Source organism: Littorina saxatilis, unplaced genomic scaffold (genome assembly GCF_037325665.1).
Source record: "Littorina saxatilis isolate snail1 unplaced genomic scaffold, US_GU_Lsax_2.0 scaffold_895, whole genome shotgun sequence".
Lineage (NCBI taxonomy): Eukaryota > Metazoa > Mollusca > Gastropoda > Littorinimorpha > Littorinidae > Littorina > Littorina saxatilis.
Genome location: NW_027127271.1, coordinates 28,896 through 56,000, shown reverse-complemented (window position 1 = coordinate 56,000; position 27,105 = coordinate 28,896). Strand labels below are relative to the sequence as shown.

Here is a 27,105-nt window from a genome sequence, read left to right as displayed (position 1 = left end):
TGTGTTGTGCTTGGCACCATGTATCTTTGTGTTCACATTTGTGTTGGGTCTCGGGCACTTTGATCACAGTGTGACTCAGCACTGGCACTTTGAAATTGTTTTCGTGTTCGAAGTTTAGCTGTGTTGTTGGCACGTTGGTATTTTCCCAGTGTTCGAAGTTTGGTTTCACACGTTCTGGTGCTGTGACTGGCACTTTGTCACTGGTCTCCTGTTGTTCACGGCTCTATGTGTGTATCATGCAGCCACTTGAGAAGGCTATAGTGCGCACGTGCTTTTTTTCTTCACATTCTGTTGGTATGTCTCGCTCTTTGATATTGTCCTAGTGTTCACAGTTGATCTTCACATATTCTGTTGGCGTGTCCTGCACTTAGATGTGGTACTGGCCTATAGTGTTCACAGTAGGATTTTACATACCCTGTTGGTGTGTTGACCAGTTTGATCTCGTCAAAGTGCTCATCGTTGATCTTCACCGATCCTGTTAGCAGGTGTGGTAGTTAGATGTTGTACTGGCCTAGTTTTCACACTTGTTCTTCATAATTATTCTGGTGTTGAGACTGGCTATCCGTTTTCTCGGTGGTTCCAACTATCAGAGCAAAGACAGAGTGCCCATATTTCCTTCTTGAAGCTCCGTTCTCAGAAAGGAAGCAACGCCTGTGAGCACGGTTTCCATCACAAAGAGAAACGCATTACAATTTTATTTAACAAAGATCCAGTGAGAAAGCTAAGGCTAAGCTGGCCAACCTTCCTGAAAAAGAGAACAGAAATTTGTCTACTGACGTCGTCATCCGGTAAATGACGTAGATACGTACGCATTACAATGACGCATAATCAAACATGGATAATTTTGGAAAGACTCTGCATCATAGGGGGGCGATTGAATGTGTGTGTGTGTGTGTGTGTGTGTGTGTGCTTGTAATCGTGTCAAAGTGAGGTCACAGAGCAGTTAACATCCTCTTGAAATGGGGCTCTGAAAAAAAATGGGGTCTCATTTTAGGAACCCATTTTTTTCAAAGCATGTACAATGCAGGAAATCTTATTTTATCATCAAAAAAATTGATTTGAACAGGATGTCTCATTTTGACATTTTTTCCGGTTAGCTGTGTTTACGGATTTCACACACCGAAGTGTGTTTCGAATCGGTTTTTTCCTGGTTATGGGGAAGTCACTCTCTAGACTCGCTCTGCATGACGTCACTTCCTGATGCCGCCGAAAATATGGACTCTTCAAAGCAGTGTGGAAAAACTGAGTAAGGATTTTATCATTTCCTCACCTATATATTTTATGATTCGCCTTGTCTTTTTGGTATTTTAATAGTTCATTAGCATATATTTGGTTCAAATGTACCTTTCTGTTATTGCAAAAGCAACTGTTCACACTGATGCGACTGATCGCTCAATGAGTCAATGTAGTCTATCTAGACGGCAAATGCAAATGGCGCTGTGACTTTTCATGCGTTTTCAGCATGTTTGTTGTTTTTGTTTTTCAAACAGAAAATATTGTTAAGAACATTTAACCCTTCAATAAGTAAGTGTTAGAAACAATATTCCATTGACGTTTTTATTGACTTTGAACCAGATTTCCACCGGACTAAGAGTTTGAATACCACTCGCCCTTTCAGTTCAGATTAAATGCTAGTTTCAAAGAAAAATTATTTTATCGTCATCAAGCACCGAATCTCAACAATCCGCTCAAAAACGTGTTGTTGTTGTTGTTGTTGTTGTTGTTGTTGTTGTTGTTGTTGTTGTTGTTGTTGTTGTTGTTGTTGTTGTTGTTGTTGTTTTAAACAAGATTTGCCTTCGGATGGTTTTTAAAATGTGTTGAACACGCACAGAAAGTCACAGATGTACCCAAATGCGATCACTCGTCTGTCAGAATCTTCTTTGGTAAATCCTTTTCATGAGGTCAAAGATTCTACTGGAGATTGAGGGGGAGGGGGATCTCTCCCATAGTTCTGGCACTTGAATTTCATTAAAAAAAATATCTTTGTAAGTTTGAACAATGGGGAAGAGGGAGGGGGTAGCTGAAACAAACAACTATGGAAGTACCGTACTAGAGCTGAACAAAGGATTCATGGTTTTAGTATTGAGAGCTTTCTTTTTCTTTGCTTGCATCAAATTGCAATAGTAATGTGAAGCTGTGGAAACTGGAATGGAATAATGCACACAAACCACACTCACTGTATTATTGGTGCTTTGTTTTGGACAAAGTAATGGTGCCAAGTTTCACTTTCACATCATTTTGATTTTCTTTCTGTGCAAAAATTGATAACCTCTAAAATCGTGTTATTATGAAATTGCCCTTTGAAAAGGTCTAGCTTGAACACCCCATTTTAGGGAGGCTTCAAATTACTTGACGCACTGCATTTTTTCACAATGACCGTAGTCCGCCGTGCAAAACGCAGTGAAACTGACGAGCCTGTTTAGCGCGGTAGTGGTTTCGCTGTGCTGCATAGCACGCTTTTCTGTATCTCTCTTCGTTTTAACTTTCTGAGCGTGTTTTTAATCCAAAGATATATCTATGTTTTTGGAATCAGGAACCGACAAGGAATAAGATGAAATTGTTTTTAAATCGATTTCGGAAATTTATTTTTAATCATAATTTTTATATTTTTAATTTTCAGAGCTTGTTTTTAATCCGAATATAACATATTTATATGTTTTTGAAATCAGGAAATGATGAAGAGTAAGATGAACGTAAATTTGGATCGTTTTATGTAAATAAAAAAAAAAAATTGATAACAATTTTCAGATTTTGACCAAAGTCATTAATTAATTTTTAAGCCACAAAGCTGAAATCAGGGATGAGATTCTTCCGCCAATTGGCGGAATTCCGCCCAAAAGTTCGTTCCCAGGACCATTTTTCTGAATCGTCTAAATCCGTTGAGAAAAAATGGGGGGGGGGGGGGGGGGTAGAGTAGTTGTTGTGGTTCCATTGGATTCGATCTGTAAAGTCCTACCTACAACCCTAAAGTCGATTTTCCAGATCAAATCTCCGATAAAATAATGACAACATAACCTCCGTATCGAAGGAAGTGGACCTTCGACCCGAATATGAACTTTCCATTTGGGACTAAGTTTCCCTTTCACCGAGTGTCTTCATTCCGAAAATTCATGAACGGGCCGATTCAGCTGTCGGCTTTAGCCTGCTAAGCAAAGATGGCGTCGGTGAGAACATTGACGGAAAGCGAACATGTTTATGAGAATTGATGTTTTGTTTAGTTTGCACTGGTCTCTGATATTCAGGAATTGCAAGCATTAACTGAACTTGTATATGTGCATCTTAACTGTTTTATCTTTCACAAGCATTTGACAACCTGTACATTTGCTCATAATTATTTTGTAATGGAAACAAATGTTCTGCAGAGTTATGTTGATTTTATGCACACTGTTCTTGCCAAAGTGCAGTAACACTCCTTTGTGGTTTTTCCAGAGCCACCATCCAGACCACAAGGACCCATCAAGGTCCTGAGCACCACCAAAACGTCAGCCACCATCGAGTGGCGCGCTCCAGAGGATGACGGAGGCTTGCCGCTTTCAGCTTACGTGCTGGAGAAGCGCGAGTTCCCTCGCTCCACCTGGAGCCGTGTGGACAAGATCAGTCCCGACATGACCAGTAACACCATCCAGAACTTGACCACTGGGTCAGACTACTTCTTCCGTGTGATGGCAGAGAACAAGGCTGGGCCCAGTCCACCTCTGGAGATGGACAAGCCTGTTAGGATCAAGAGTCCTTATGGTGAGTTGGGGTAAAGGAATGATTTACTTTAACTCGGTCTCAAAGCAGAAATGTCAGTATTGTTCAATGAAGAGCATTAAATCCTGGCATGAAAATGTATTGATAGGAACAAGGGAAGTTTAACTAGATTTAGAACCGGCACGGTTGGCCTAGTGGTAAGGCGTCCGCCCCGTGATCGGGAGGTCGGGGTTCGAACCCCGGCCGGGTCATACCTAAGACTTTAAAATTGGCAATCTAGTGGCTGCTCCGCCTGGCGTCTGGCATTATGGGGTTAGTGCTAGGACTGGTTGGTCCGGTGTCAGAATAATGTGACTGGGTGAGACATGAAGCCTGTGCTGCGACTTCTGTCTTGTGTGAGGCGCACGTTAAATGTCAAAGCAGCACCGCCCTGATATGGCCCTTCGTGGTCGGCTGGGCGTTAAGCAAACAAACAAACTAGATTTAGGCAGCTTAAACAATAATCTTGATATACTATTTTTCTTTTCAAGTTGAACAGAGAAAGTGCAGCAGAGAAATAAAAATCCTTGAAGTTTTGTTGCCAGAGTCATGCATGCTTTAATTTCCACATATTGTAATGATCGTCTAGCCTCATCATTAAAATGCGATCATTCGTGAAACTGAACTTTTCACTATCCCATTGTCATTCAATGCTCCCCAGGTCTTTAACCAACAGTACTTCAGCATTCAAACTCTTATCACACAATTTTCTCTTGACAGATGTGCCATCAGCACCAACAGGCCTGCGCGTGTCCAACGTCACAGATAAATCAGCAGATGTGTCTTGGACCGCTCCGGACAGCGACGGTGGCACGCCCATCACCAACTACATCGTTCAGACCCGCATCATCCCTCGTTCCACCTTCACCACCGTCCAGGAGACGACAGAAACCAAAGTGACCTTGACCGGCCTTGTTGCGGACAGCCAGTACATGCTGCAGATCATCGCAGTCAACGCTGAGGGACAGAGCCTGCCTCTGCAGTCCAGAGAACCCATCTACCCAGAGAAGATCCTCAGTAAGTGTTTGAAAAGTCTCTTTTCATAAGAAGAAAACCTTTGAAATAACTGGACTGCGAGTGTTTGCAAATATGGAGCAATAGCTGAAGGGATTGTGATATGTCAGTAGAGTTTGAGAAATGTGGGTCTTAATAGAGAGAGAGTCCTATAATGGAGGTGAATTTAGTGACACTGTGAAGAAAACATGTGAGCAATTCAGGTCTTGTAGTAGAGGGAGTCTCATATAATGGAGGGTCTTACTAGAAAGGTTCCAATGTAATATTTTCTTTCAACATTGGTCTACTGTCTCTTGTCTGAACGTATGTGTCTTAAACATATTGATACAAAATTGACTAATGTTTGTTAAACTTTAGGTGTTCCTGATGCACCAGCGTCATTGCTGATCAAGAACATCACCAAGGACGGCCTGACCTTGGAGTGGACCCCACCAGAGAACGATGGCGGATCCAGGGTCCGTCGCTACATCATAGAGAAGTCTCTGAAGGGCACAGACAAATGGGAGAAGGTCACCACAGTCGAGAGCTTCAGAACTCGGTGCACTGTCGCTGATCTGGAGCGAGAGAAGGACTACTTCTTTGCTGTGTCCGCAGAGAATGATGTGGGCATTGGCGAAAAGCAGAAGACAGCCAAACCAGTGAAAATGGAAAAGCCTATCTGTGAGTTGAATTGCAATTTCAGTGACGTTGTAGATTGAGGATTAGTCAGCAAGCATTGTTGAATCAGTTTAGCGTTGTTACAGCTAGTTCTCACATCAAACTTAAAATATCATTTTGCTTTCTGATGTGCAATCATTACTTGACTCCACAGGTATATTTTTTGCATGACCCAACCTGTCAGTTGAAAAAAGATAAGGCAACCAGTGACACACTTACTAAACCACCCCACTTTTCTCTCAACAGTCCCACCATCACCGCCTACAGGCCCTCTGGTGATATCAGACGTGACCAAGACCAGCTTCAAGGTCACCTGGAAGGCACCAGAGAAGGACGGTGGATCTCCAGTCACTCACTACTCTGTGGAGAAGCGCGAGACGTGGAAGACAAGCTGGACGTTGGTGGAGCGTGTCCCTGGCGACCGTCTTACCTGCGACCTGCTCCTTCTGCAGGAAGGACAGGACCTTGTCGGGGTCAAGGCCGAGAACGTTGCTGGAGAGTCCAAGCCTCTGGAATCGGAACATGCCATCACACCAATGAGTCCTTACAGTGAGTATGCTTTTTATTCTGATAACTTTTAATAACTCCAAGCTTTTCTTGTTTTTGTGTGTGTTTATTTAAGGAAAAGAAAGACATGAAGGTTTACATAATAGGCTCAAAACCAAGACTTCGTGACATATTTTAAATGGCTGTGGTTGAAGACATAGCTGGAACAACAGAATTTTATCATTTTTCAAGTCTCTAAACTTGCTTTTGGCCCACACAATATGTAATTCCATAGCTATAAACTAATGAATCTCTCCTTGTCTCTGCAGAGAAACCATCAGCCCCAGAATCACTGACAGCAACAGACGTCACAGAAACAGCAGTGTCGCTGAAATGGAAGCCACCTACCAGCGACGGAGGACTGCCGATCAAGTCCTACATCGTCGAGCGTCGCGACAAGCACTGGGGTTCATGGGTTAAGGCCGGAACCACCAAGGGCACAGTGACGACTTTAGATGTGGATGGCTTGGTGACTGGACAGGAGTACTACTTCCGTGTCTCTGCCGAGAATGAGGAGGGAGTTGGGCCAGAAACTGAGATGAAGGAGCTGGTCAAACCAACAAGGGAAACTGGTGAGAATGTCATTTGATTTGGTTTTGAACTGTGGAATTTTTGCAATGGTTGTCCTGATTGATGGAGTCCAATGTAGGGAGCAAAGACAATACAATAAGCATGGTATTTCAAGAATTGATACACAAGTTTACGATTAGAACACAACAATATTTACTCTGTTTCAATTGGGCTGCACAAGTTTACAATCACAACACCACAGCAATAATGTCATTTACAGCAAAAAAAGATAAGTCAGCAGTTGTCTTTTTTCAGTAGAGCTGTTCCAATATTTAATCATTTTGATACAAATGTTAGTGGAATCAACATCTTTGTTGAATGATATGGTTATTATGCCAGTATGATGTACTCATTTTATTGACCATCTATCAAACATATCTTCCAGTTGTTCCTGAACCTCCTACGGGACCCGTCTACTTCAGTCACTTGGATGCAACAAGTGTTGTCCTTGACTGGCGTGCGCCTCGAGATGATGGCGGTGCCCCTGTGCTTAACTACCGCATTGAGGTGTCGCAGAACCTGGACAGAGGTGACCATTGTTGATGGTGACTTGACCAAGACCAAGGCAAAGAACCTGGCCACAGACAAGAAGCACTACTTCAGAATCTTCGCCATCAACAAAGTGGGAACCAGCAAACCGCTTGAGTCGGATGCTGTTACACCAAAGAGGCCTGTTGGTAAGTCACTGTGTCCTTTTTTTTTATGTCAATCTCAAGTTGAAAAAGTCTATTTAGTTTAAAAGCAAAATGTTTGTCAGCTTGCGAAACTCTGTACAGTGAAAACTGTCAAATACGGTCACTGGACTTAGCGGACACTCGCAGAATACGGACAGTCAGTCTCGGCACGGACTGCTTTACACTGTAAAACACCTGTACGTTACGGCCACCTCGGCATTACGGACGCGGACACGTATTTTGGGTCCATAATAAGTCATATACCTGCTAAATACGGACATCCACAGCAAGCTGGGAAGTTCGATCGACGAAGAAGACGATAAATCGATCAGTTGATATTAGTCGGTATCTGAGCAGCTCTCGCGAGACACGCTATTTGTTATGCTTTGAACATCGCGAGAACTTCGAACCTTGGCTTGTGCAGCTCGCACGAGATCGTTGTACCGCATGCTTTGCTATGCTCTGAAGTTTGCGAGAGATTACGAGAGCTTGGAATACTGATAGAGTCTATTCTTGGTGAGTGTTTTAAGTCGACGCATTTGATTGGCTGCTAGAGTTCCAAGGCAGCCAATCCAACGCGTGGAACGTGTTCGGCGGAACGGAAGTGAAAGTGTATGAGTGAATGTATCTTCTCTTCGAAAGAGTGATTCGTGTTTAACAAGATGGCAACAAGAAATTCAAATTCAAGAAAAGGAAGAAATGCGCTGACTTTAGAACAAAGGATAAATGTTGTCAAACAACTGGAAAGTGGGAAATCATGCCGAACGATTGCTTAAGAGCTTGGGTGTGGGAGAACGCAGATTTCGAAAATCAGTGTCGATCGGGAAAAAATAATGAAGTTGTGGGAATCGGGAGACGGACGTGCTGACCAGAAATGGGTTTCGAAGAAGACAACCGAATACGAAGAGCTAAATGACGCCGTGTTCGAGTGGTTTTCAACCAAACGTGCGAATCACATTGCCATCAATGGTCCACTCAGACAACGCTGGACAAATTCTTTCAAAAGCTGATGAGTGCAGAATGAAGTGAATGTGAATGTGTTGTATGAATGAGATCCAGTAACTTTTTAACAATTTAAATTTATACAGTTGATATGATAAAAAGCTTTTAAACTTGTTTTACAACAGTCAATATTAAATGTTTCTCTGTTTAATCTAAACAGCTTCTGTTTTTCTTATAAATGTACATGTACATGTGCAGTACTCTCCCTCTCTCTCTCAACTTGACTTTGTCGCGTTTACTTGCACCTGTCTAATAAGGACACCTGCAGAATAAGGACACTTTTGTCTGGTCCCAAGGGTGTCCTTATTTGACAGGTTTTACTGTACCGTATTTGACGGATTACAAGACGCACCGTTTTATAAGCCGCACCCCCGACTTTAAAAAAAAAAATTGGGACGAGCCACGTATAGGCCGCGTCACTATATTAGCCGCCGTCGAAAAAAATATAATCAGATCGTGTCAATCAATCAAAACAACCAGGCAACGAAAGTACGGTATTTGGCAAAATCGGCTCCGAGAATAAACAAGTGAAACAAAGAAGAAAAGTGATAAAGTTTGAAGAAAAATATCACACACACAATTTGTAACCAACACACACATGTAGTCCCGCCCGGAATAAGCTTTTTTGGGATGATTTACGACTTTTGCGCACATTTCGAGCAGACGAAAACACAACATGGCGGCTCTCGCTCCTCCAACTATCGCGAGACACAAAAAAACGAAATCTCGCACGCGCGAGATCCTGATACATCCGATGTTTCTCTGTACGCTATCTTGTCACGACGACTTGTTGACAAACGAAGATTCGCGAAAGAAAGAGAAAAGCGCCGAGTCTTGAGTAGAGAGCTAATAAAGTACCGGTAATCGCTAATCGAGCGAAATGAAAATCCGCGGCGACTTCCATTAGGTGAATGCTATTCAAGTTTAGGTAACGTTTTAGCCGCATCTTTTTATAAGCCGCAATGCGATTATTTTTGAAAAAAAGTCGCGGCTTGTAGTTCATCAAATACGGTACTTTGTGTTGTACTTTGTATTTGTATGTATTATTCTCTTTTCTGTGTTTGTGTTTCTGTGGTAAGTCTTTTTATGCCATACATGATGTCTCATATAATGCTTCCCTTTAGAGCTTCAAAGTTATCTTTTGTTGTTTGTAATTCATCTTAATGAAATTTTCATGTTGTTTTCCTAGGACCACCGGGAAAACCAGTGGGACCTTTGGAAGCAAAGGCCATCACCCGCGACTCTGTCCAGCTGGACTGGAAGCCACCTCAAGATGACGGAGGCTCGCCCATCACTGGCTACATCATTGAGAAGCGTGAGGCCATGCGCATGACATGGAGTCACGCTGACAAGACCACAGACGACCAGACGACGAGGACACTGAAGGGACTTGTCACTGGAGATGAGTTCTATTTCCGTGTGGCAGCCGTCAACAAACAGGGAACCAGTGAGTTCCTGGAGATGCCATCCCCTGTCACTATCAAGAGTCCATTTGGTAAGGTTGCGGTTGGTGTACGGTTATTGTACTTAATGCTTTTGAGTTGCTTATTTGTTTCAAGAGAAAGTTAAGAGACTACATTTGTTTAGTTAGCTGAACACTTTCATCCTGAAGCTTATTAAGGGCAGGTGGGCCAGTGCAAAATTGACCAAATCGTTCAAAACACTGTTTTGGGTATTTTAGCAGATTATGTTTCCATAACATACCTATCATCCATGTGTGTCGGTGTTTTTGTCAAAAGTGTCCTATTTATCTGTCAATAAAGACAAAATGTGAACATGTGTGGCATTGATTGTCTTCTGTAGTCGATATTCCCCCGCCAAAAAATGTCTCATTTCAAAGGCTAGTTACGGCTTTGTCCTCAGCAAAACAGTGCATTCACGACATACGAAACTGCGCAGCAGCTCTTGACCTATAACATGACATCAGTGTTTTGATGAATGTTCCATTCACTCAGCCACTTGTCCGTTGCAAAGGCAGCAATCGTAATCGAACGGAAATGTCCTTATTTGGAAGGTACTCGACATCCATTGGTTCGTGTCAAAAACCGAAATCGGGAACCAGTTTACTTTGTGAGTGCGCATGCTCAGCTTACGAATTTTGCATACGGAAACTACCGAAGAGACTCTCGGCCATGACGGGAACACCCGAAGTTCACTCGGTTTTACAACATCCTGGTTACACATCAAACGATCGGTGACAACCGAAAGCGAATTTTTCCTTGAGAAACAACCTTTGATACGATAACAATGGCTCGAAATAAAAAAGAGGACAATGTCTTTATTAGTTCGGTTAGCAACAACAAGTAGTTCCGCTGGTACTAGGCCAAAGTTTGGATTCTGTCGGTGTTTCCGATACAGAGGAAAGCTTTGATCTCCACGCAGATCCACAGGTCGCCATTTCCGAACACGCCATGCAGCACACTTTTTACGTCTCGGCACTGGCTTGCTTTGCGCTGAATTTGAGTCAGTTTCTGTGCAGTATCTCCTCGACAAGCAAGTTGAGCATTTGCTACGCAAAAAAAACAAAAACAGGAGAAAGTATCCAACATCAGTCAGATTATCGGTAATGTTTGCTGGGCCTGCCATTTCCCGAACGAAACTGGATCAGCAACTGTTTGTATCAATCTGCGCTTTCGTAAATTCCGTCACTGTCTTGACGAACTGTGTCATTTTCTTCACCACGATACACAGTTCATTGCGAAGAGCTTCCTCAGTAAATCGTTCAGATTCCACGTACGATTTGTTGTCAAAAAACAACTCAAACGAAAGTTTCAAACTCATCATCCTCCATCTTGCTTGTCGAAGCACCAAAAATGCAAAGTACTGTATCGATGTAAAAACAAAAGCAGAAAACTTCGAGGAAACCAACAAATCGACGAGATAACGGAGGGAAATAAGTCTCGTTCTGGCTCAAGTAAGTTACCGTTAAAAATACCGTTATTCTCGCATGCAAATACAAAGGAGAATCGGGTCATTGATACACGTTTAGCGCTAGGGCAGTATCCCCATGCTGGTTGACGGAGGGAAAGAAGGGATGGACGCATAAATTCTCTGCTGGCGTGCTAAAGGCTAAGTAGTTTGCAATTCAAATAAACTAAGCTGTTCATTCATAACACAGTTTTGTCCTTGTGTGTCTGTTTCAATAGTGTTTCTGTGGTGTTCAATCTTCAATGTCGTTTTTCTCAGTTCAGCCATTTTGCCTACGGTTACGTCTTGGGTTACGCGATTTCTCTGGCTGTAATTTAGCTAGAGCAATATTTTCTTTTGTAGTTTGTGCAGAATATAACATTCTGGGGGATTACGAAGGGATTTTGCTGAAATTTTATTATAGTCATATCCAGATTATTTCAAAAAATAATTTCGCAAGCGTTACCCTAAAGTTTGACAGTTGTAACAAAGAAGTGTTCCTAACTCCAAATATAAATATAATAAACAAGATCTGCTTCGTAATCCCCTAGAGCATACCCAGAAGGATAAAATAAAACAATAATTAGAAGTGTGACAATCACATCTGATGAAAATCCGTGTATCTCCTGTACTCCACTTTTGTCTGTATTTTGACTGTTTTTGTCGCGTAAAACAAAAACCAGCAACCGAAAATACAAAAAGTGACTATTCTTTGTCATCATTTGTTTATTTCTTTCATAAAATAACATTCAGACACAATAAAACATTGAAAATTAAAAAAAAGGTAGTGCACTGGCCCACCTCCCCTTAAAAGCCACAAGTGTCCACCAGTCAGTTTGTACAACTGTCTAAAAAATTGCATTTAGTATTACTAAAAGTAAATATATCTTTTTTGACTCACATGCGAAGCAAAAGTGAGTCTATGTACTCACCCGAGTCGTCCGTCCGTCCGGACGTCCTGAAAACTTTAACGTTGGATATTTCTTGGACACTATTCAGTCTATCAGTACCAAATTTGGCAAGATGGTGTATGATGACAAGGCCCCAAAAAACATACATAGCATCTTGACCTTGCTTCAAGGTCAAGGTCGCAGAGGCCATAAATGTTGCCTAAAAAACAGCTATTTTTCACATTTTTGACTCACATGCGAAGCAAAAGTGAGTCTATGTACTCACCCGAGCCGGACGTCCGTCCATCCGTCCGGCCTAAAAAACAGCTATTTTTCACATTTTCCCCATTTTTTCTGAAGTTTTTGAGATTGAATACCTCACCTATATATGATATATAGGGAAAAGTAAGCCCCATCTTTTGATACCAGTTTGGTTTACCTTGCTTCAAGGTCAAGGTCACAGGAGCTCTTCAAAGTTGTATTGTATACATATTTTGAAGTGACCTTGACCCTGAACTATGGAAGATAACTGTTTCAAACTTAAAAATGATGTGGGGCACATGTTATGCTTTCATCATGAGACACATTTGGTCACATATGATCAAGGTCAAGGTCACTTTGACCCTTATGAAATGTGACCAAAATAAGGTAGTGAACCACTAAAAGTGACCATATCTCATGGTAGAAAGAGCCAATAAGCACCATTGTACTTCCTATGTCTTGAATTAACAGCTTTGTGTTGCATGACCTTGACCTTCGGTCACATGTATTTTGGTAGGAAAAATGTGTAAAGCAGTTCTTTGTGTATGATGTCATTGCTATGTCAAGGTCAAGCATGTGAGTCGTATGGGCTTTGCCCTTCTTGTTTTATTATTATTTAGAAAAACACAACTAAGGTACATGAAGACTGTTAACAAATTGTTGAACCATTTATTTCAGCTTCCATGCTTTTAATGATGAAGTATCTGAGAGAGAGAAATAAAAGTGGCTAAGTGTGTGTGTAGCATGTCAAAGCTATATATCCCTCTCTTGATCAGGTGTTTCTGGATGCCATTTCACACCCAATTCATTTTGCTGTTTCCCCAGAACCCGCATCACCCCCTCAAGACCTTGAAGTGTCCGAGATTCGTCGTGACTCCGTGGTCGTCACCTGGAAACACAGCAAGAATGATGGTGGCTCAGCCATCACCAACTACATCGTCGAGAAACGAGAGACCTGGAAGACGTCCTGGGCTCATGTGGACCGTGCGCGCGGAGAGATGACCACTGCAGAGGTTATCTACTTGCAGGAGGGAACATCTTACAACATCCGCATCATGGCCGAAAATGTGGCCGGCTTGTCCGAACCCACAGAGCTGGATGAACCAGTTGTGCCAAAGAGTCCATACAGTAAGCTGTCTGTTTCGTTTGTTTGTCTACTTGTTTGTTGCTCTGTATGTGTATGTTTATATTTGGCTTTATTCATATTTGTCTTTTTGTGTGAAGAATAAGTAAGGGTCAATGAATCAATTTGTAATATTGGAGGACCGCGAGCAGCTGACTGTTGCACATCAATGCACTCATCCCATGGTTTGTTTGTTTGTTTGTTTGCTTAACGCCCAGCCGACCACGAAGGGCCATATCAGGGCGGTGCTGCTTTGACATATATTTGGCTTCATGTCTCACCCAGTCACATTATTTTGACACCGGACCAACCAGTCCTAGCACTAACCCCATAATGCCAGACGCCAGGCGGAGCAGCCACTAGATTGCCAATTTTAAAGTCTTAAGTATGACCCGGCCGGGGTTCAAACCCACGACCTCCCGATCACGGGGCGGACGCCTTACCACTAGGCCAACCGTGCCGGTCCCCATGGTTCCTTGATTCTTTTGGCCAAGTATTAACATTCAGCCACATTGCTTTTGAATTGTTGCATATCCAGATGATTGGTTACATAGTTATAGCAGCTTCTTGTTTTATGTTTGTCAAATGTCTGTAGCTGACTCTAATGTCAAAAACACCAGAGGGGAACCCCCCTTTTTAGACCTCAGCAAGTCTGAGAAAAGCAGGTCTTAAAAAGGAGAAAGTACAAAATAAATGAGGGTAAACTTTCAGAGGTTGGGAACACAATCCCTCATCGTCAAATGTTGAAGAAGAAGAAGAAGAAGAAGGGAACAGAAAATGTGAGGAAACAGGGTCCCAAAAGGGTGGACGTTTTAAGTCTTAAAAGGGAGTTCCACTGAAAAGGCAGTAGCCCAAAGTCAACTGCGCAAAGACTTTTTTTTTTACCCAAAACTCAGTGCTAAAGCTTTGTGCAGCCAGCTTCGCATAGTCGTCTTCGCACAGTTAAGGACAGGCTTAACACCAAGCTCTATTCCTGTGTGCAGAGGTGCCAACAGCCCCAGTGGGACCCCTGGAAGTGACCGAAGTGTACAGCCAGTCTGTCACCATCCAATGGAAGGCTCCGGAGAAGGACGGAGGCCTGTCCATTAAGCGCTACGTGATCGAGCGTCGCGAGGCCAAGCACCAGACGTGGGTGAAGGCCGACTCTATGCGTCCGGGAACGACCTCCTGCACAATTGACAAGCTGATGGAAGGAGGCCACTACGTCTTCAAAATCTTTGCTGAAAACGACGAGGGTCTCAGCCCACCGCTGGAGTCTGACGCTCCTGTCACATGCAGGAGAGCTCCAGGTGAGGGGTTGTAGGACTTATATATGTTGAAATTTCTTGTCCCTGTTAGGAGTTCCTTGGTAGATGTTGATTTTTGGATGTAAATTGTGACACTGACGTAGAGTAGAAGCTGTTGTCGGTTTGAATTTTCGTTGAACTTTCATGGTGTCATCACTTTCCACGCTGTCATCACTTTCCACATTTATTCTTTCAATTCCAAATTTCCCACTCTGTCTTGGACAAAGTAATGGCACCTAGTTTCACTTTCACGCCACTCTTCTTCTTCTTCTTAGCAGGGCAGAATACTTGTGGTCACTCCCATGCGGACAATGTGAATAGAGGTTTGCGTATGTTATTGTTCCTTATCCCACCTTAAAGGTAACCACACTTTGTTGTTGAGGAAACCAGGTGATGTCAATCTGATTCTTTTTCAGTGCAACAGTTGGTAATAACCTAAAACTGTGTCAAATGTTCTGAAACTGGGCTCTAAAATTCTAATTTGAATTGTACTTCTGGGTGTTTTTCTTTTCTGGGAGGAAAACACATACTTTTGTGTGAAGAAGCCAACGCAGACGAGCTATTACTGTACAAATATGACTTTTCATTGAATTTTTTCTTTTTTTTAATAATAATGTAGTGTTTGCTTTACTGTACTATCTCTCTCTCTCTGTCTCTCTGTTTGTCTGTCTGGCTCTCTCTCTCTCTCTCTCTCTCTCTCTCTCTCTCTCTCTGTATCTGCAAGAATGAGGCTGGCATTGTCCAGGGTTAGGGGATAAAATTAGGGTTTATTTTGTACATCTCATCGTGCTATGATTGTGCTATTTGCGTGAGTGCAAAAATGCTTTTCATGTCTGTTTCAGATGATGCTTCGTCTGATGCAGATTACTCACCTGGCGGTTCAGAGTCTGATTACTTACCCAGCTGTTCAGAACCAGACAGTGAGGATGAAAGTGAGTAAAAGAACAAATTTTGAAATATACTGAGAAACGTAAGACATTAGCATGGTAAAACATAAGTTCAATTGTCGTTCATTTTCCATAACAAATCACTTTTTTTAGTGCAACCATTACCTTGTGTTAGCCAGGTAAACACTGCATGAAGAGCTGGTCTGAAGCAATAACCTTGACCTTCTACAAGAGCAGTACTACCTGTGCGTGGGGTGCCTAAATTCAATTGTAATCTTGTCTGTCTGCAAATTGTTTGGAATTTAAAGTAAAGACTTTGCCTAGTAAGTCATCCTATCTTGTAATTTCCATAAAGAAGTACCAATTTTACCTTTTTACATTTAGTCAAGTTTTGACTAAATGTTTTAACATAGAGGGGGGAATCGAGACGAGGGTCGTGGTGTATGTGTGTCTGTCTGCCTGTGTGTGTGTGTGTGTAGAGCGATTCAGACTAAACTACTGGGCCGATCTTTATGAAATTTGACATGAGAGTTCCTGGGTATGATATCCCCGGACGTTTTTTTCCGTTTTTTCGATAAATACCTTTGATGACGTCATATCCGGCTTTTTGTAAAAGTTGAGGCGGCACTGTCACACCCTCATTTTTCAATTAAATTGATTGAAATTTTGGCAAAGCAATCTTCGACGAAGGCTGGGGTTTGGTATTGCATTTCAGCTGGGTGGCTTAAAAACTAATGAGTGAGTTTGGGTATATTTGGATTAAAAACAAGCTCTGAAAATTAAAAATATAAAAATTATGATCAAAATTAAATTTCCGAAATCGATTTAAAAACTATTTCATCTTATTCCTTGTCGGTTCCTGATTCCAAAAACATATAGATATGATATGTTTGGATTAAAAACACGCTCAGAAAGTTAAAACGAAAAGAGGTACAGTAAAGCGTGCTATGAAGCACAGCGCAATCGCTACCGCGCCAAACAGGCTCGTCACTAATTCACTGCCTTTTGCACTAGCGGCGAACTACGTTCAATTTCATTCTGATGTCTGATTCTACTATGTCACACGCTTTCCTTCTTTGCCACTACTAAAGCAAACGTGTGCAAGATTGTATGTTACACGCTTTGGAGCATGTGCAAGAACGGATTCAAACTCGAAATCGTCCCTCCAAAAGCCCCAAAATGCACACACGACTTTTATTTCTCCTGCTGTTGTCGTGTCTTCTCTTTACAAATTCTTCAACGCTCAGAATACTGAAAACGGCATCCCAGACTACAGTACTGTTTCCATACGCGAGTTTAGCTTCCCTTGGAAAGTGGCTAGCTCAGGAGGCCTGTTAGTCTGAAACTAGAAGGACAGAGTTCTGAACATAGATGACAAAGACCCCGGAAAGAACAAACATTTCGCGGATGCAGACACAGAATGACGTCATGAAGAATGGAATGCTTCAAAAGATACAGACTGACGATGACTGTGACGTCATTCACATATACCGAGACGTCATTCATAGTTGTTCGTTCACTTTCGTCAAAAAGTAGATCTCTCCACAATGGCTGCTCCTGTGTTTAGGTTTATCAAGCGTGAGTACGCAAAACGTTTTTGTTCTCTCCTCTGTTGAAGCTGTGAGACATAATCGCCATTACGAGCTAGTCGTGTGACAGAGAGTGTTCTTGCACACTCGACTGCTGCTGTTTCACTCCGGCGAAAGCCGTCGTGAAACATCTACAGTCTCGTGTGCAAGAAAACTCTCTGTCACACGACTAGCTCGTAATAGCGGGTAATGATTGCTAGCTTTCATGTCTTAAGGGGAGAGGTGACACGAAAAATTTCTACTGGTTGCAATATTTGTATGTATTATCAAGCAAAAACACATAAAAAGACTCTTTTGTGCAATTTTTTTGCCTGTGGATCTTTTAATGGGTAAAAATGCTTGGGGGAAAAAAATTAGTAGTCTACCACAAGTAGATGGGATGTGAAGATCATCGCCGTGTGGTTACCGTCCTTGAAAATCACATTCTGAGAAAATTGCATTTGAAAGTTTGTGAAGTGTTTTGCTGCGCACAGTGAAGACAGATTGACAAACCAAGAGTATGTGTGCATGCGGGTACTTTTCACTGACATTTTCTTATACTCCAAGTGCTCTTCACAATCCCCTATCAGTCCAAAGTTGCACATATGGACATCAGACTGTTGCTATAACACTCAATGAAACATCAAGTACAATGATTATGATCAGCTGGAAAAAAGGCGTGTGGAATTTTACTTGCTACTCTTGATGTTCTCAGTTTTATCGCAGGAGCAGACATATCGGTTTCTGCTAATTCTTGTTTCCATTGCACAAAAAGTGGCCGATTTTTGATCGGAAATTGCTTCGAAGTAAGCATTATTTTTTCCAAAACTCATGGAACTTTGCCTTTAGGCAGGACGTCAGTCGGGCTTCTGCCAAAATAAACTCTAGACATAATGTTTCCCTGACAATTTCAAGGGATTCAATGATCTAGAGGGAGAAAAGTATATACATTTCTTATTGGTGAAATAGAGTCAGGATGAAATCCAAAAGATTTAGCCCAACATTTGATTCACCGGAAAATGCACCTAGTTGTTGCATTCCTTGAATGAGAAAAGTTGGATTTTGCAACGAAGCAAATATCTAAGTCAAAATATCATTGTTTCACCAAGAATGAGATACATGAGTGGGAGATGGGTCCGAAGTTCGATTAGCAGTACTTTAGGATGTAACTGGGACAGTCAAGGTGGAGTTTATGTGAGATAAACAAGGCCTGACGTCCTACCTCAGTACCTGTTATTCAGGCGTCGTGGACTCGACATTCACACCGACCGCTAGCTTATTTTTCTTCGTTGCTCGATCTGCCGCAAGTTGTAACTTCCCCTGCCTCTTGCATGATAGACACCCGCCGAATTTATCTTTTAGAGGCCGAGTTGGGAGAAATATCGCTGTTTGAGACGTCGAACCGATTCGAAATAAGGTTCGCGTGTTTATGCGGATGTGGTGCGCGCGAATGCGCAGAACTACTTCCCGGCTGAAAGTTATTGGAAATGACCAATCAGCGAATAGATTTTCAAAGGTAAAGGTCACTTTCCAAATATGGAACATTTTGCAAGTGAAAGTAGCCTTCGCCAGCTCTTGTGTTGCGGCCGTTGAGGGACACAAACGGGCTTTATTTCCATGACTGTGACATCGTCAACAAACGGAAATTCCCGCTGAGTACGCTGCATGCAATAACTTTGACAAACTCATCGACATGTTGCTGCTGCTCTGCCATGAAAAAAATCGATTTTTGTTATAAGTCTGCATATTTTTAGCATTCACTCACTTTGCAAATCATCACTTTATTGAAAAAAGAGGATGAAATTGACAAAATAAACATGCAGTTATTCTAGGGTGTTCAAACTGCCTAAAAATGATAAAAACCCAAATCACATCATGGGACCATTTTGGATCAAAATTCCGTGCCACCTCTGCCCTTAATCCATGTAGTGTAGTCAATTGTAGGGGTTCCATGGTGACATTGTTATCAGGATGAAAAGAAAAGTTATCTGAAAAATATGATTTATTTCTTTTCAGGTGACGATGATTACGAGGATCAAGTTGGGCCTGGCGTGGAGGGTGAACGGGGCTCCAAGCTGGTGTCTGACAGACAAATGAAAATACAGCTGGAGCTTGTGCATCCGTTGGTGATGTTTCCCTTACCATCGCCCCAGCTACCAGTACATCAGCTAAAGGGGGTAAAACACTGACTCAGAAGAGAAGGCCTGATGGAACAAAAAATCAGAAGAAAATGCCTTGGAAAAAAGAGGAAATTGCTGCAGTTGAGAAACATTTGGCTGCATGTTTTTCAATGAATAAAGTCCCGCAAAAACTTGAAGCAGAAAGATGCAAACAGGCAGAAAGTAGTGTTCTAAAGCACAGATCCTGGAAGGACATTAAATACTGTGTCTACAATCGTCTCAAGCAAATAAGGTCAAAGTAGGTACCCATAATGGTCAGAAGTTGCAAATGAGAGACTGATCTCTTGAGAGCGCTAACTGGTGAAGGGTCAGCTCTAGGGAAAACTTTTGAGTTGAGATTAAAGGCCTTACTCTGTATTTGTAGAGGCAGCTTACATCATCTTGGTTTGCAGCTGGTATTTCTGCCACATGGCATAAAGGAAACTGAAAGTATGGATTGGTAGGTTTGTCAAAATTGTTGGCTGTAAACACAATCCCATGTTGAGAAAAAACAAACACCAAAAACAACACTTCACATCTGCAGGTTTTATTAAATCTTACATTCTTATGTTATAATAATTATGAAAGTCACGACATTGTACATCAAAAAAGAAAGTTGATTTGGCTTGCAAATCTCATCATGCCATATTTAATCTAGCATTTTCCTGGAATATTGTTTTCTTTGATTTGATTTTGACAGACTGTGACACACCTCTAATGAGGAGTCTTAATTTGAAAAAAAAATTCAATCTTTATCTATTAGGGCAAATTCTGTTGAAAAGCTCTTTTTATGCTATTTCTTTGATTGGTTTTTCACAGTGTGGCTAAAGTGTTAAGCTGTCGGCAAAAATCTTATTTTAAGTGGGTTATTTTTATTTTTGTATTTGATTTGCTACAATGAGGCAGTATTCCAGGGAACACCCTAATAGAATGGGTTTCTGAAAAATAATGAGGTTACAATTTATGCCTCCAATTCTTGTGTTGAACAAGGCGTGTGTGTATGTTTTAATTTTTAATTTCTCAGAAATTAAAAGTAATTACTATTACAAAAGGGCAGGTTTGTACATAGAAAGTAAAAAGACTTCTCTTCACTCTTTGGGATAATAGAGAGATTAAGAAGCACTACCACATTCGTTTCGTTGGCATTTTCGGTTGTAAAACGTCACACCTTTTTGAGTACACGTGACTTCCGATCTCTACGAACAGAAATTCGCTTCGCCAAGAGAAACGAAATTCGTAGAATTGGTCATTCTGACGAAAGTGACTTCGGTCGCGTTTTATATTCGAATAGTCATAAAATATGCCTACCTTGTGTAATCGATGTATGCTCTGACATCTTTAGGCGCGATTTATCATTGAAATGTTTTTAAAAATCAAGTTTAAAAAGCCGTAAAGCAGGCTTGAATTGGGTAAGTGAGTGACTGAGCAGACGAAAGAAATTTCAAGATGGCGACCCAAACATCAGGCCGACTCAACTTTTCAGTTGGCTGGTCAAGCCGCCTAGAGGAGAAAAATGCATGAAGCAGTTAAAGTTTATGATGTGTTGAGTTGTGGCCTGAGTATCTGATGCGTTTCAGCAGAAGTGAGGCAGCTGGTATTATCTGATCGACACTTCTGAACCGGTGCGACCAGCGAAACAAAATTCTTCTGTCCTCTTAACCGCTGTACTAGCGACACATGGTGTTCCCCCGCCGAGTGTCTTTTGCAACCACGAAAATGCCAACCATATGAATGTGGTAGCCCTTCTTAAAGTCTCTAATGTAAAAAAAAAAACTAAAAAAAAACTGAGAGAGTATGATTGTAATGTTCACTAAAATGCATGACTTAAATTTTAGTTGCTTTGCCTTGAGAATCTCAGCATGTTATTTGTAAGCTAGAATTTTGCTGAAATATTAGTTTCTTTGATTTTTGTTTTGTTTGTGTTATCATTTTGCTTTGTTTATTATTTGATTTGCTACAATTAGATTTATTTGAGTGAACACCCTGTCAGAATGGGTTTCTGAAAAATAATGGGGTTACAATTTCTGCATCCTATTTTCATGTTAAAATAGACGTTAGTATGCAGTTTTGATTTTATCCAGCTTTTTTTCTGTGAAATTATTTGTAATACTTATTAAGGGCAGTATTGTACATAGAAAGTAAGAAAAGAAAACACAACTCTTCACCCTTTGGGATATGTACGGTTGAAATGCAAAACTTACATTTCAGTTGACTTGGCTTGAACATCTCGCTGTGTTATATTTTAGCTAGAATTTTGCTGAAATATCATTTTCACTATTTTATTTTGAAGGACTGTGTCACACGTCTTGGCGGGAAAATCTCCTATCGTAATACTGTGAGGGGAAAATCTGTTTAAAATTAACTATATTTATGTAATGTTTCTTTGCTGTTTGAAAATATGTAACTAAAGTGTTCAGCGGTCAGCAAAAATCTTATTTTAAGGTTTTTTTGGTGTATTTGTTTGATTTGCTACAATAAGGGTGTGCATTCAAGTGAACACTCGGCCAGAATGGGTTTGTGAAAAAGAATGTTACAGTCATGCATCCAATTTCTATGCTGACATTTTTTTGCATGGGTGTTTCTTTTTTTAAATAAACTTCAATCAATCTTATGTTTTTAGTGATAATGTGATAATGTGTATACACATTTAGGGCTGTTTTTCAGTATTAATAACATGTTCTGTTTGATTAAGGGTATTCAGCTGGTATTTCCTTGTTTTTACTACCTATTTTATTCATGTTTTTATTACTTAATTAGTGGAAGAATCTGTTGTAATGTATGGTTGATGGTGTATGTATGCTTTTAATCAAGCGTTGCTGACTATGAATGTAGATGTAAATGCTTGTATAACTGTGTTTGAATTTTAAATGTGTCAAGCGCAAAGAGCATAATTGTAAAGTTATGATGTTGCGCTATATAAATGCTCATTTATTATTATTATTATTATTATGTTCTGTGAAGCTATTTTTAATGTAACTTTTTGTTTGTTTCTTTCTTTTTTTCCCTTTTTTTGGTAGTTTCCTACTATTCACAAGACACTAGCACTCTTTAGTGGTGTTTTTTTCAGGTTAGATTCATTTTTATTACAGGATACATTTTGCCAAGCCACTTGTACTTCCTGTTTTGTCAGCTTATGTCAGTCTTGCATCAGTCAACAAGAAAGTTAACAGGGTCCCTAACAGAATGGGGTTCTGAAAAGTAATGAGGTTACAACTTACGCCTCCAATTCTTATGTTGAAATAGACGTGTGTGTGCGTTTTGATTTTCAATCTATCTTGACGTGTTCTGTGAAATTATCAGTGATCATTACTACAAAAGGGCAGTATTGTACCTAGAAAGTAAAAAAAACAACCAACTCTTCACTCTTTGGGATAATGTAATGTTTACTGAAATGCACGACTGAAATTGTAGTTGCTTTGGCTTGAGAATCTCATCATGTTATGTTTTAGTTTTTCTGAAAAAAATATTAGTTTTTTTGATTTTGAAATGCCATGTTTTATTGTTTTGTTTTGTTTATTTTATTATTTTGTTTTGTTTGTATTTGATTTGCAACAGTGAGGCCTTATTTGTGAGTGAACACCCTTTCAGAAAGGGTTTCTGAAGATTAATGGGGTTACAATTTTCTGTTTTGGCAGCTTATGTCAGTCTTGCAACAGTCAACAAGGAAAGATTGCTCTTGTGTGTGAAAAGGATTTAAAAAAAATATTCTATTTAATTGTTTTAAATTTTTTGTTTAGCATACTGTAATGTCATGGATCACAAGTAGATTAAACTTTTTGACGAAAGAAATCTCATATGGTTTGTTGTTATTGTTGGAGTTAGGAGAGGTACTGCTGTATAGCACAGAATTGTCCATGATCCGTTTGAACGATTCAAGTGTACTCAGTATACTTACCTTTTTTTCTTATGTTGAATAAAACACACCACGAAAAACCATGGATGCAGTCTGTACTCATTTCAGTGTATGATATCACAATGGGCAGCAAATGGTTCTATATCTTCCTCCTCCTCCCCCTCCCCCACACACAGATCTATGAACAATTTCCACATAACACCTGCTGCGAACTGGACACGAATCCCAAAACTATTTGCTTTTCAAAGTGTTCATAGTAACCTGACAAAAAAACATACTTACCTTATATTGGCCAGTTGTCAGATTTGTATTTCAGGTATGAAGCAAATATTTTTCGGGTTCGTGTTCAGTTAGTCAAATATGGAACATTTGGTTCTATTATGTGAACTGAAGGATTTATGTAATAATCATCATCAAACACAATCTAAAACCTACAAAAAGAAGGCAAAAGTCAAAGTTCTTGCATGATAACAGATCAATTATCCACCCATATCCTTTGGGGTTTATGGAAAAGAAAGTATACAATCATTTCAACAAATACCACAGTATTAATTACAAGAATATTTTTTGCACATTAAAATGCATACATAATGCAAAATGTTCAAATCGGATAACTATACAGTCCACACACAAAACATTCACACACGTTGGACCAAGCATAGATATCCCTTGACAGGATCGCCAACTCTGCGCGCGCGCCAACGCTGGCTCTGTTTCGAACTCCCGTCTGCGGCTGCGAGAGGTTTTGACAGTAACTTTACTTCCGGTGCAGTCTTTCAACACATGGAGAAGAAGGAGAATTTCGAAGGGGAGGTGGAGTTTGTGGCTGAGGTATGTGAAAAGCAAACAAAGCAATACAAAAAGATCATTGCTGATGATTGAAATGAGTCATGTGAATCAACAATAAAGATTGATTGTGGACGGCACGTCATTATTTTTGTTTTTAACACTTGAAACGCGAGAGCATCTGACACACTGGTAAATCCGAAGCTGTGCACTCAAGCTGATCAGCAGATCGTTTTTCTGCAGAATTCTCGTTCACATCGGCCACTATTTTAGCTCAGCGAACCGACAAATTTGCAACAGAACAATTTCTGAATGATAGAAATTCGGCTGTAGATTTATAGATACCCTTTCTATTCCATGGTTGTTGTTTTTTCAGGGGGAAAGTACCGACATCTCAATCGCTGAAAAGATGACAGCATCACCACAAAAGAAACTCCAAGAATTGCCAAAAGTAAGTAAAAATATTGACAGATCTATGTAAAAGACTATGAAAATTTAGAACTGGAACAACAGATATTCAAGAAATAACCGATAAGTGATATATTATAACTGAACCATTGATTGATTTGAATGTACATCATGCATGGAAGTTAAAAATGGTGCAGGAACTGAAGTCAGATCAACACATCAAAAAGATCAGTGCAATATATTTGTTTTCTTTCCCCTCCAGCATAATTCTGTTTTGATATATGCTTGATGTCTTCTGTTGTTTTTAAATTCATTGTCACTTCTAAATTGCATGCTTTATTGCAGAACGCTTGTGCATGATCTACCAAGAATGACAACTGCCTTTCGCCGGAGCTCAGAGGGCTTGTCGACCAATTCAGTAATTGAAAAGTAAGTTTTTGAGTAAGGCGATATAAAAAAATCAGCTTGCAAAGTCCCAGTACCTGAAAGATCACTTTCATTCATAGTTTTCGAGCAAAAATACTGCTTCGTTGCACAGAGAGGCTACTGTTTACAAATATTTTAGGTACATGCCTGCCACTACAATATTTCATGTGTTTTTTAGGATCATTGATAGCACATGTCATAGTTGAAAGACATGATAAGGATTCATGAAAGTGGTTTGTCAACACGTTCTATAACGACAAATGGAATAAAAAATTTAATATGTTCACATCCATTCATGTAAAGTGTAGTTTTGGGTTGTTGTCGTGTGTTGTTGGTTTTGATTGTGTGCATGCATCTACATCTTCAGTTTCACTCTTGGGTTGATTTCTGCTATATTTGTGTGTTGTTTTATTTATAATATTTTATTTTCTGTGTTTTAGGTGCAGATCTGGAAGAGAAACTTCTGCTTCTTCATGACTGCCTAGTTCCCTGAGGCAAGGTTGGGAATGCTGCCAAGGAGAAGGCGTGGGCCAGGTACTACTCTGCTTTTTCAACCCAGCATTCAGGCATTACTGAGTTGACAGTATCCCCTGCAGTTTCAGCCTGGATTGCCTTGAACATGTTTATACTGTTGGTGTCTTAATTAAAGGCCTATGAAGAAAAACTAGGGAACCAGTAAGTGCATTAGAAATCAAAGAGGATGAAGAGGACAATGCAAAGTATGTTGGAGGATGTGTTGCCAAAAAGCTAAAACAGAGAGTTTGGTGTCTCCAAAAGAGTGCGTACAGAGATGAGAAATTGCAGTGTTTGGAAGCCCTGACTTGCGCACCTGAATCCTACAGTGAAAAGAGTGAAAACACCCCTGACATGACAAGCATGCTGAACAAGGGCAAACTGACCTTTGTCAAGCCCAATGTATTGCAGATGTGTCTGTCCATGCAACACAAAGCAGAAATCTTAAACAGAATGAGGCAAAGCGTTGATGATATCAAATAACCAAAGGGAAGTAATTGCTCTTTATTCATACGACATGACCGTGTAATAGAGTAAGCGAGAGTTGTACAAAACCTTTTCTCCTGGCACCTGAGAGAATAACAAGCATTGAAATATACAAGCGACTTTCATCCTCTCGTGCCAGGAGAAAAGGTTCCGTACAACTCTCGCTTAATCTATTACACATGTCGTATGCATAAAGAGCGATTACTTTACTTCCCTTTGGTGATTTGATGTCCATGGAACATATTTTCTGGGAAACCTGTGCATCAACACACAGGCAAAAGCAGATGACTTTATTGAACCATGCAGGAACAGTGATGCTGTTCCGGTGTGTTTTTATGACACTTTGTATTCATTTGATCTTTCACAAGCTGTTCAAGAAGACACTTTGCAAAATGTTCTGTTTTTTTTTTAAATAAGACTCCACCACAAACTGAAGACAATGATGGACAAAATGAAATGTACATGGAAAGAAAAGACTGAGGAAAAAGCTGAAAACATGCAATGTTGGACAAAATGAAATGCACATGGAAAGAAAGGAGTTTGAGGAAAAAGCTGAAAACATACAATGTTGAGAACAATCAGGAAGGATCTCTGTAGTGTGTTGTGTATGATCTTTCTTCATGCAGTACAAACTATCCCATCTGATCAAGTGCATGTACATTGAATTTGAACTTCTTGATTGTTGTCTTAGGTGTCGATTTTTTGTGTTAAAATCTGCTGTCGTTAAAATGTACTTCTCTTCCTATTTGGTTCAGTATTGTATCACATGGCTTGTTCAGTGCCTGTTCTGTATTTTCATGAGTCCATGTAAATTTAAGTCTGCAACATGAAAAATTTAAACATATTCATTTTGCTATGGTTCAAACCTAATTCCTTTATGTACTTGTTCAAAATATAATTTTGACAGCGATATATTTTGCAAACAGTTTTCATTTCAAAATCAATTGTCAGCCACTTGATAAATGTCTTGCATCGATGCGTCTGATTGTTTTTATGTTGACCACTATGTACACCGGAATTTGCTTTGCTTTCCTAATAGAACATGTTCAGTCGCATACCAGCAACACTTTGTTATAACCTTGAATGGTTGAAAACAACGTTAAACACCAAATAAAGAAAGAAAGAAAGAAAGCAACACTTTGTTAACGTTTGAATGGAATTGGAAGTTGTATGAACTCAAATAGAGCATATGTATCTTTGGTCACAGTGACACACACCATACAGTGACAATTAATGCAGGGCCGGACTAGGGCTACGGGGGGGGGGGGGGGGGGGGGGTTATGCAACCCCCCCTCCCCAACCTAAACATGTACCTCACTTATTTAAAAAAAATGTATTATTGTTTATTTTATGCCGT

The 27,105-nt window shown here is 40.4% G+C and overlaps 2 protein-coding genes and 1 long non-coding RNA gene across 3 annotated transcripts; all 3 read left to right on the top strand.

The window, feature by feature from the left end:
• The first annotated feature begins 887 nt into the window (after positions 1-887).
• LOC138955727 (M-protein, striated muscle-like) lies at positions 888-7,062 on the top strand. The gene is made up of 7 exons (XM_070327276.1): positions 888-1,246; positions 3,430-3,735; positions 4,453-4,749; positions 5,104-5,406; positions 5,650-5,952; positions 6,219-6,521; positions 6,905-7,062. Exons 1-7 carry the CDS (start codon positions 1,201-1,203, stop codon positions 7,060-7,062), a joined length of 1,716 nt encoding a protein of 571 aa, XP_070183377.1. The 5' UTR covers positions 888-1,200.
• LOC138955729 (myomesin-2-like) lies at positions 6,995-23,212 on the top strand. Its single transcript, XM_070327277.1, has 6 exons — positions 6,995-7,196; positions 9,385-9,690; positions 13,079-13,381; positions 14,360-14,665; positions 15,505-15,594; positions 19,134-23,212. Exons 2-6 carry the CDS (start codon positions 9,519-9,521, stop codon positions 19,304-19,306), a joined length of 1,044 nt encoding a protein of 347 aa, XP_070183378.1. The 5' UTR covers positions 6,995-7,196; positions 9,385-9,518; the 3' UTR covers positions 19,307-23,212.
• A 758-nt stretch (positions 23,213-23,970) lies between these two features.
• On the top strand, positions 23,971-26,879 carry LOC138955730 (uncharacterized). The gene is made up of 3 exons (XR_011452343.1): positions 23,971-24,366; positions 24,669-24,752; positions 25,190-26,879. It is a non-coding gene; the product is annotated as an uncharacterized lncRNA (long non-coding RNA).
• The last annotated feature ends 226 nt before the right edge of the window (positions 26,880-27,105 follow it).

What these genes read in the sequence shown, in the direction of transcription:
- LOC138955729 (XM_070327277.1), top strand. Translation starts at nt 9,519, where the DNA reads ATGCGCATGACATGGAGTCACGCTGACAAGACCACAGACGACCAGACG. An exon ending in CACTATCAAGAGTCCATTTG is followed by an intron (nt 9,691 to 13,078) that starts GTAAGGTTGCGG and finishes CTGTTTCCCCAG; the next exon opens with AACCCGCATCACCCCCTCAA. An exon ending in CACATGCAGGAGAGCTCCAG is followed by an intron (nt 14,666 to 15,504) that starts GTGAGGGGTTGT and finishes TGTCTGTTTCAG; the next exon opens with ATGATGCTTCGTCTGATGCA.
- LOC138955727 (XM_070327276.1), top strand. Translation starts at nt 1,201, where the DNA reads ATGCCGCCGAAAATATGGACTCTTCAAAGCAGTGTGGAAAAACTGA. An exon ending in CTACCCAGAGAAGATCCTCA is followed by an intron (nt 4,750 to 5,103) that starts GTAAGTGTTTGA and finishes GTTAAACTTTAG; the next exon opens with GTGTTCCTGATGCACCAGCG. An exon ending in CACACCAATGAGTCCTTACA is followed by an intron (nt 5,953 to 6,218) that starts GTGAGTATGCTT and finishes TTGTCTCTGCAG; the next exon opens with AGAAACCATCAGCCCCAGAA.